The following is a 9,709-nucleotide window of genomic DNA, read 5'->3' as shown; positions in this document are numbered from 1 at the left end:
CCGGGAAGCGAACCGAAGTCCCCAGGTCCCCCAACTATGAGGCAGCAGCGCTACCCACTGCGCCACCATGCTGCCCAATTTGTACACATTTCTGGTTAATTTTCTTTCTCCTATTTATTTTCTTTTTAGTCTAATATAATGTAAAACATAAATAGAATTCACATACCCAAACTTCAGTGAAAAAAAGGTTGCATGAGCGTTACAGTTTTACAAAATTCCATAGCACTTTTTTACTGAAAAGCAAAGGAAAGCTATGTGACTAAAAGAAAGGTTATATATGACCTTGGGTTGATGGTTGATATTGCTTTCTCATATGCAGCAAACAATTGCTGATTGATTATCTTAGTTTATATCTGCTTTTTTCCCCCCACTGGACAGGAGGCTAGATACAGTAGAACAGTAATAGTACAGCAGACAGTTCCTTGAAGTGATGAACATAGAAAAGATGTTTATTTGAAAAAACATCTTGCAGTGTAACAATTATAAATACAAGACAGGTGCCGTTCTCCAAAAAGCAACCTACAAAAAATAATTTAGACCTTCACGTGTTGTTCTTACCATCTTGGCAATATGCAGAAACAAGTTAAGTAAGATATTAATATGTAGCAACTAGGGGATTTTGTCCCTTGCACGCTTCGCTCGCCAACCCCTTTCCCCCCCTGCCAGTGCTATGCGCCATTGTGAAGAGTGGGGCTGAACACACCCCAAGGAGACATGGCTATTCCTCCAAAACCCCTCTTAAACAGTGATACAATTGGAAATAAATGCATTTTTTTTTACCTCCTCTTTGCTTGATCAGCTGCTGGCTTGCTACTGATGCCATGCCGCACGATCTGTGCTTCACTCACCTAACCTTTCTCCCCCCCTGCAAGCGCTACGTGCTGTTGTGAAGAGGTGGGCTGAACGCACTCCAAGGAGACACAGTTGCTGCTCCGAAACCCATCTTAAACGGTGATATAATGGGAAACTAATAACAGTTTATTTTTACCTCCTCTTTGCTCGATCAGCTGCTGGATTGCTGCTGAAGCCGTGCTGCGTGATCTGCATTTTGAACATTTAAAAGCCTGTACAGCACCCGTCCTTTTGTCTCACTGCCTTGTCTCTCTTGTCCCCCAGACATCCTGAAACACTATGCAATCTCTTTCCGCTGTTATGTTTTTTCACCGCGTAATATTTTCATTTGTTTTTGCTAATACGATCTTTACTCTCATTTTTTGAGACTTTCAAATTTTCATACTTGCATTATCTCTAACCTGCTCTGCATGTGTATCATGGGACTTGCTTCCAAAGGTTGTAAGTATGATGTAACTTGTGCAACTATTGAACAAAAATGTTTATAATGCATTAGTGAGCCTGAATCTATAATTCTGTATTTAGGTCTAGTTACCACACTATAAAGAATAGTGCAGAGCAGTTTGGCCACGACCATCATAGAAGTACTAACTGAACCTTATGGTTTGTAGGTTTTAACTTCTAACATGTTGAACGCAACACATATTGCAGCTCAAAACCCACCGTTTCTCTGAGACTTTCAGCTCTTAATTTGGCTTGTATCTCATTTAGCAATGAGGCCAAAATTGCTTCACCATTTTCTTTAAAGATAATACAGTATGTTGCAGGACCTGCCACATTCACTGTGGTTCTATGTTCTATAGCCTTCCTTTTTCCTGTCAGATAGCCTTCTCCAGTTCCTACCAAAAACTTTTGATACAGATTTTTCCATCTCCATCTGGGTGGATTTCAGTAGTCCAATTTTGAAAACCATAAACAAAAAACTTTAAACATAATTATTTACCTAACATTTTTTATTTGAATGTCAGTGATTATTCCTGCAAAAAGCTGAGCTATCTCTACTGTATTTAACACAGGATTTGAAAATCTACTTAAGATTAAGGAAAGACCTTTTCAAAATAATGTACACTGGATATGAAATGTTACTTACTGACAGCCATTTAACACAGGTATTAAAGGTTAAAACAGATGTACCAACTCTATGATGTGTTGTACACCCATGGGCTTTCTGATTTAGTACTTGTACCAAATGAGTTAATCTAAAAGCTTTTTAATGAAAAAAATGTTTGCCAAAAAATGCTTATCTTAGCAAAACTAATACATTTTAAGTCTATGTCTTGTTAATTGTTATATATTAAGTTCAATAACATTTTCTTTTGTTCCTATAGGCATAGACAGTTCCAGATATCAGCTTGCAGAAAATCAATCCACAGTTAAACAAACTACAGATGGATAACTCCACCTATTCTAATTCCTCTGGTGGAAATGTGACAAGTCTTAACCTTCAGGACAGTCCCTACAAGACAGTGGAGGTTGTATTTATTGTTCTTGTTGCTGGATCACTGAGTCTGGTCACAGTAATTGGTAACATTCTTGTCATGGTTTCCATTAAGGTCAATAGGAACCTACAGACAGTAAATAATTACTTTCTTTTCAGTTTGGCATGTGCAGACCTAATTATCGGTGTTTGCTCCATGAACTTGTATACAGTTTACACTGTCATTGGATACTGGCCTTTGGGACCTGTTGTTTGTGACCTGTGGCTAGCCTTGGATTATGTCGTCAGCAACGCTTCTGTAATGAATCTGCTAATTATCAGCTTTGACCGGTACTTCTGTGTCACCAAACCACTTAGCTATCCAGTTAAGCGGACCACCAAAATGGCTGGCATGATGATTGCAGCTGCTTGGGTCTTATCATTTATCCTGTGGGCACCAGCAATCCTGTTTTGGCAGTTCATAGTGGGAGGCCGGACCGTGCCTGAAAAGGAGTGCTACATCCAATTTTTTTCCAATGCAGCTGTTACCTTTGGGACTGCAATAGCAGCATTTTATTTGCCAGTTATCATTATGATGGTCCTTTATTGGCAGATCTCTAGGGCAAGTAAGAGTCGTATCAAAAAGGATCACAGGAAACCTTCTTCCAATCAGGACCCCATTTCCCCCAGCCTAGTGAGAGGCCAGATTGTAAAACCAGACAACAATAATGTGAGTGCTGAAGAAGAAGAACAAGGTTCAAATCTGAATCAGAACCAGCACCTCTTAAGTCAACATCAGAACAAGTTACAGAATGGCAAAGCCCCATCTTCGGCTGAAGGAGAATGTGGTAATAAAAGTATGCAAAACTGTTCTCAGAATGAGGAAAAGGAGAGCTCAAATGACTCTACCTCTCTCAGTGTTGTTGCTACTAATACAAAAGATGAAGAGATGGTAGTTGATCTCAAAGAAACATCCTGCGTTCCAAGTCAGCAACCTACACGACACAGAGCAAAAGCAGAGGGCTCAAAGCTCACTTGTATTAAAATTGTTACCAAATCTCCAAAAGGAGACTGTTGTCCAACTAATACCACAATAGAGATTGTCCCTGGAGCAGAGAAACAAAATTTAGTAGCTCGTAAGATTGTGAAAATAACTAAGCAACCCCCGAAGAAAAAAAAGAATCCCCCATCCAGGGAGAAAAAAGTAACAAGGACCATACTTGCTATTCTGTTAGCATTTATTGTCACCTGGACACCCTACAATGTGATGGTGCTTATCAACACCTTCTGTTCTAGTTGTGTACCCAACACCGTTTGGACCATTGGCTACTGGTTGTGTTACATCAATAGCACCATTAATCCAGCCTGCTATGCCCTGTGTAATGCAACATTTAAAAAGACCTTTAAACATCTCCTACTCTGCCAGTATAAGAACATCGGAGCTGCCAGATAGGAATCTAGCATATTTTGATGATTTTTTTTTTTTTTTAATAAAAGTAACTGTCTAGCACTTTATACTGATACAAAGAACAGAAATTGTTATAATAAGGAAAATATATTCTCTGCTATTTAGGGCAATTTAAAGCATTCACAAGCAAAATGAAAACTGGAACCATGTGTTTTACAGATAATTTATATTAATTAATGAAAATAAGGATGACACAAATTTATCTTTAAGATTACAGCTAAACAGTCAACATTGTTTTAAAACCTGCTAATCATCTTGGGACTTCACACTGACTCTTATCAAGTATTAATACATAAGAATATCTAGTAAGATGAAACTCATTATGTAATGATTGAGTAGAAAAAAAGTTTGTTTGACTTTTTCCTCACATAGTTGAGAAAAAGATCATTTAAACATTGGGAAAAATTTTTATCAGAATATATAAAATACAAAATTCTTGCGCACACACACACACACATACTCACTCTAAAATGTAATATTCACAGAATGCTCAAATTTAAATATTTACACTACATAAAAATTAGACACATACAGGAATTATTACATTTGATGGATATCAATGAATACATAGGTGTACTGTACATACAAATATATAACCATCTGGTGTATACCAATTAATAATACATAAAACAAGAACCTTGTAATATACTTAAATACATGCAGTAAATAAGCAAGCAGTCAGAATTGATACAGCAAAAACAAAATTCCCTTCAATGTTGTCTTTCCTTTTAAGGCAAGTAAATAATTAAACATACTTTAAATGTTTTTAGTACACTTATAGTATATTGAATTAAAGTATCAAAAAATTATTAATAATACAGAAACATATAACTCCAAATTCCTGAGTTCCAGTCCTTGAAACAAACCAAGTTATGAAACAAACCAAGTAAGTGGATACAATTAGGTAAATTTTATGAGTATTGTCTGTAAAATTAAGCTTAATTAGTGCACCCAGACAGAATCAATAGCAAGTGCATATTTTTAATGGATCTTTATTACAATAGTCTTGCTTATTTTTCTCAAATTTAAGTATCAATCAAAAAGGGACAATAGGGCTAATAGAAAATCTATCTATCTATCTATCTATCTATCTATCTATCTATCTATCTATCTATCTATCTATCTATCTATCTATCTATCTATCTATCCTTCCTAGTATGTAAGCATATATAAGTTATTATTTATTGTGAAAGATTATTTATCGTGAAGTGAACAAAGAAATACAAATCATATTATGTGAAACACTTTACATCCTTATGCATACACAGTTTCCTCCTGCACCAAGTAAACATTATACTTGGTATGTATGCCTACCTAGTAAACTGAACTAATCTTAACGGTGGAAAATAAAGTAACTAGTAATATGAAAGTGTAAATGTGTTGCCATATGATATTTTTTGGGGCAGGAGTTTTGAGGTGCTGCACAATTTTCAATCTTCATCATTAATCTGGCCACATGAACACCTGCTTTTGCTGTTAGGGTGGTAAACCTAAAAAGAAGGCAACTATTGAGGATGTATCCAGGTGTAACTTATTTGTACCTGGAGATTGTGAACAAGGAGAAAATAATCATCAATAAACAATTTCTTTTTCAAAGTTATTATGAACATAAACATTTGCTGCTTGCATATTTGAAACATTGTTAGGTCAAGGCTGTTACTTCACCATTATTCAATCTCTCTCTATCTTGCTGTCATCTTAGTTTTCTGATTATTACCTACTAATTCCTAGCTTACTGATAACCCCTCACCAGTTTCTACATAATAGTTTTAGTTTTTTGAAAACAAATCCTCCGAATACTTGTAAAAAAAGTATAAAAGTTGTAAAGAGAATTTGCTTCCTGCAGCTTTGAATATTTTTAAAAAGTAATCATACAATCTGAAATAAATGTACAATTCAAAAAATGAACATCAACCAAATGTCATTTACAGTACACATTTCCTTTTATTGTTCTTTCACTAATAATAAAAGTTACCATTTTACTTTTAAAATTCAGAAATATCAATTTTGATCAGGACTACAAATATTGTGACACTGACAGTCATTTACAGTGAATACCACATGCTTATTGGAATTTCAGTTTTTTGTGATGTAATGGCTGAAATCAGCTTGACTCACGGCAGTCCTTTTTCACCTTCAAAACATTTTAAATTCAATAATACTGTATTTAAATGAGCAAGAATTGGATTATGTGAACACCCTTTATAATCTTGGTTAGAATTGTGTTAAAATTTAACCAGTCACGGATGCCAGTAATTTGTCTTTGCCAGACATCAACTGAAGTGATTCTTATTAGTCCTGAATGAGATACATTGTTACTGTAGGATTTGTGGGCTTGCATTATGCAGTGATGTCTGTGGTTACAGGGTGCTAAGCAAAGATTCACAGGATTTTATTGATGAAATGCAAAGATCAGGAGAGGTATTTAAAGAATAATTCAAAGGCACTACATGTATCAGGGCAAATTAAAAACATCATCATTAAGTAGTAGAGGAAATAATTGTACCACAAGGACATTAAAATATCAGAATATACTTTAAAGTTGTTAAACCAGATGAGATGAAAGCTCATCTTGGATTCTACAGATGGGTCATTAGTACCCTTAAAAAGATCATGAATTCTATGACAGTAAGTGACCACAACCTACATATTATAACAATTTAGTGTATTCTCTATAATTCTGAGCTGGAGTGTGACCGCAAGTTATCACCAAAAAAAGCAAAACCCTTTTAAAATTTCCAGGAAAACACACCGAGTTTATTAAACCCACAGGAAACCTATTTTCTTGACTGAGACACCAAAGAGCATACGGCTTAAAGGTTGCAGCATCTTTTTATTTGTCTGTTTCTCATCAACAGGGAAAGGGGCTATATTCAGGATAGAGAAGTGGAAATTAATTACTTTAAATATCATGATATTTTGGTGCATACATGGTGCCCTCAACCAGAAAGCAAAAGTGAAACAGGCAGTCATGACAATAATCTGAAGTGTGCTTTTAACTGAAAAATCTACTGACTTTGGGGATTAATAAAGTTCAGACTTTACATCAACAAAATCTGAGGTTTCAATAAAGTGTGCAGGTTTTTGATACACACTCTACACATTTATGTGTACTGCTTTACTATCACTGAAAAATTGTTAATAAATTATATGCCCATCATGTAACTTTGTAGCAATCTTTGGTTTTAGCCCAAAAATGTTACATTACTCTCTTATATTCTGTTTTCAAAATATTTTTACAGTCAATTTGTGTGCATTAATTTGCAGTATAAGTGAATTAAATATGCTAGAAAGCAGAATTTACCCACAATTTTTCTTTTTATACCCCCAGAAAACCCTAGCAGGTTGCTTCCAGTCATTAGTATCTATTTTCAACCATTACAAATCACCAATATGTGTTACTTGAAAGTTTACTTAATTGCTTCTTGCTTTTCAAGTAGTTTTGACATTTCACCCTGAAAAAACAGTAAAAGTTGGCTAATGGTTTTCCAAAAGTGCCACTTACAATTTGTCAAAATAATAGTAGAATGGCACAATGCAACTACTTTATTTTTCTTAAACAGCATTTCAGTCTTATGAGCCCTAACTAATAGAAACATGTTTTTACAGCACCAGAAGAGACAAGCATCTTTAAGAATTTTTCTATATTTCAATGATAGCAATCTTTTTTTAATATTTTTTTAAATTAGCTGTAGAATGACCATAGCTTTAATGAATATTAAAATCTTATAAAGTTAAAAAAAGGAGTACCCAAAAAGCAATATATCTTTAATATAATGGGTAGTCCATCCAAGCAAACCTAAGGCTTTTTCTGTGTGTTTTTGGTTTATTGCATCCTTTTTTCATAATCAGTCTAGGAGTTCTGCACTTGTCCCCATAGTTCACTATGAGATAAATTGGAGTGCCAGTACACATTTACTGAGTAGAGGTGAGAGAATTACAGGCTTTTTGCATTGGGATATCCACAAGAAAAGCATTCTGTGTGCTTGGTTTAGGAGTATTTACTCCTAAAGCAAAGCGGAGAGTGGTGTGATTTAGTTCTTTCTTGATATTCTCCCTTTGAAAATCCAGTTCTTTTAGAAAAAACAAAGTAATTTCAAAGTTTGACAACTAATTGATATCTGTTGTCGGGTATATTGCAAAAAGCAATTCAGAATTGGATGGTACACACTGTACACAGGTAATTCATCTCGATTAATGAACCTTTGTTCACCATTTAAATGTCCTCATAAAAAATATCACATTTTAGCAGCTGCAGTTGGATTTTATTGTTTTGGAAAATGAAATTACTTCCATTAAAAAAAAATTGTGCTGGTCTTGGAAGTTTGGACCATTTTTCAACTTTCTGATTTTGGCGGAGTAAATTATGCCAATTTTTAGGTTGAGCAAATGGAAAAGCTGGAGAACAAAGCGCATACAAAGTTTATGCAAAGTTATGGTAACTATACATAAGGCGCTGTTGAGCAAAATATGCAAAATTCTTCTTAGAAGTTTATACATTTTAGGCTACTTGTATGAGCTAACATAGCTACAACTGAGAACCTCAGCATTATAGACTATGTGTATCTGGCAGACACTTCTCAGATAAGGGTTAAAAGGTAAATAATACAGTTTATGATGAAAAAACATTCCAAAGATGATTTCAGACTGAGGAGAAAAAGAATAATCTTATTAAAAGCAGCAGTTAGCAAATGTGCGTATTCAAAATTTTGCTGCACAGGCATTAATTCATATGGCACTCCAAAAACAAAAGAGAACCTATGGACTTCACACCAGATGTATAGAGTGCAGCTTGGGCTAATGCCACTCTGTGATATCAAAGCCATCAGAAGCAAAATGTACAGGAATGGATAACAGCTGGGTCGTGCAATCAACACCTTGCAGCACAAGAGTTTGATGTGATGTGGTGAACCATTTTTCATCATGTTCTGGAGGAGTGGATATCTGAGAGTTTGGCCAGACTCCAAGGCAGTGTATGCACATTTGATTTTTGCTTCAGCAGTTACTGTTTTGAGATTGGAATCATTTTTACAGTATGGACTAAATCTGTAAATTCCATTAGAATGCCAAGCAGAAACAGTGTGCTTTGTTACCTTCCTATGAAAAATTTTGTGCTGTTTGATTAAACAGTTTCTTCCTGGCTGCTTGGTGGCATGTCTTCCAAGACAACAGAGCTCTAAGTCTCAGGGCATGTTGATCACAAGTATTAAATGGAATAAGAAAACAATGCTAAACAGCTTCCATAGTCTTCCTAATCAATAGACCTTAATCCAGCAGTGCATTTATGGAACTTGCTGGTGAAACAGGAGCAACTGTCTGCATTAAAATAAAGTACATTAGTTGAATTACCTGTGGATTAATGAAGCAAGATTCCAGGAGAACAGAATTCCTGCGTATGAATATCTGATTACCATTTATTTTAATAATTTCCATTACTATCTATATGTATGTCAGATATGTTGGTACAGTATTCTATACACCACCAAGAAGATTCACTTGGATGCTGAATATTTTAATTCTAAGATTTCAAAATGTGTCTGTTCTGGAAAGATTCATTAGTGAAGAAAATCTGAAATATAACATATAAATAGAGGCATAATTAAAATCTCTTTCAATAGCATTGATTCACACAGTAAAATATTTTGTGTCTTCGTGTGAATGCACAGCAATATATGAACAGTGTTTTACACTGTAGGTTCATTCACCTTTTCATTCAAGTCAAATTTTCAAAATTAAAACATTTTATTTCCATGAAAAATGTAGGCTGGTTTCTGTAAACGGAAAATCACTTGTGTCAGAAAATCTATTTGAATTCAAGTTTTGGAGCTAAGAAATCCATGCTAACATAGCTGTTAAGCTTCTACAAACAATATATGCACGATTATCAGAACAAGAACTTTTCATTTGTCCGTTTTGCAATATACTGATGAAATGTTTGTCATATGAATGCAGACAGATACTCAGAGATACAA

At 34.8% G+C, this 9,709-nt stretch overlaps 1 protein-coding gene across 1 annotated transcript; it reads left to right on the top strand.

Moving 5' to 3' along the window:
- Nucleotides 1-2,188: 2,188 nt before the first annotated feature.
- On the top strand, nt 2,189-4,602 carry chrm2a (cholinergic receptor, muscarinic 2a). The gene has a single exon (XM_028794263.2). It carries the CDS (start codon nt 2,241-2,243, stop codon nt 3,720-3,722), a length of 1,482 nt encoding a protein of 493 aa, XP_028650096.1. The 5' UTR covers nt 2,189-2,240; the 3' UTR covers nt 3,723-4,602.
- The last annotated feature ends 5,107 nt before the right edge of the window (nt 4,603-9,709 follow it).

Source organism: Erpetoichthys calabaricus, chromosome 1 (genome assembly GCF_900747795.2).
Source record: "Erpetoichthys calabaricus chromosome 1, fErpCal1.3, whole genome shotgun sequence".
NCBI classification, from domain to species: domain Eukaryota; kingdom Metazoa; phylum Chordata; class Cladistia; order Polypteriformes; family Polypteridae; genus Erpetoichthys; species Erpetoichthys calabaricus.
This window is presented reverse-complemented; position numbering and strand designations above follow the sequence as displayed.

Coding starts and splice junctions, on each gene's coding strand:
- chrm2a (XM_028794263.2), top strand. CDS start 2,241: ATGGATAACTCCACCTATTCTAATTCCTCTGGTGGAAATGTGACAAGT.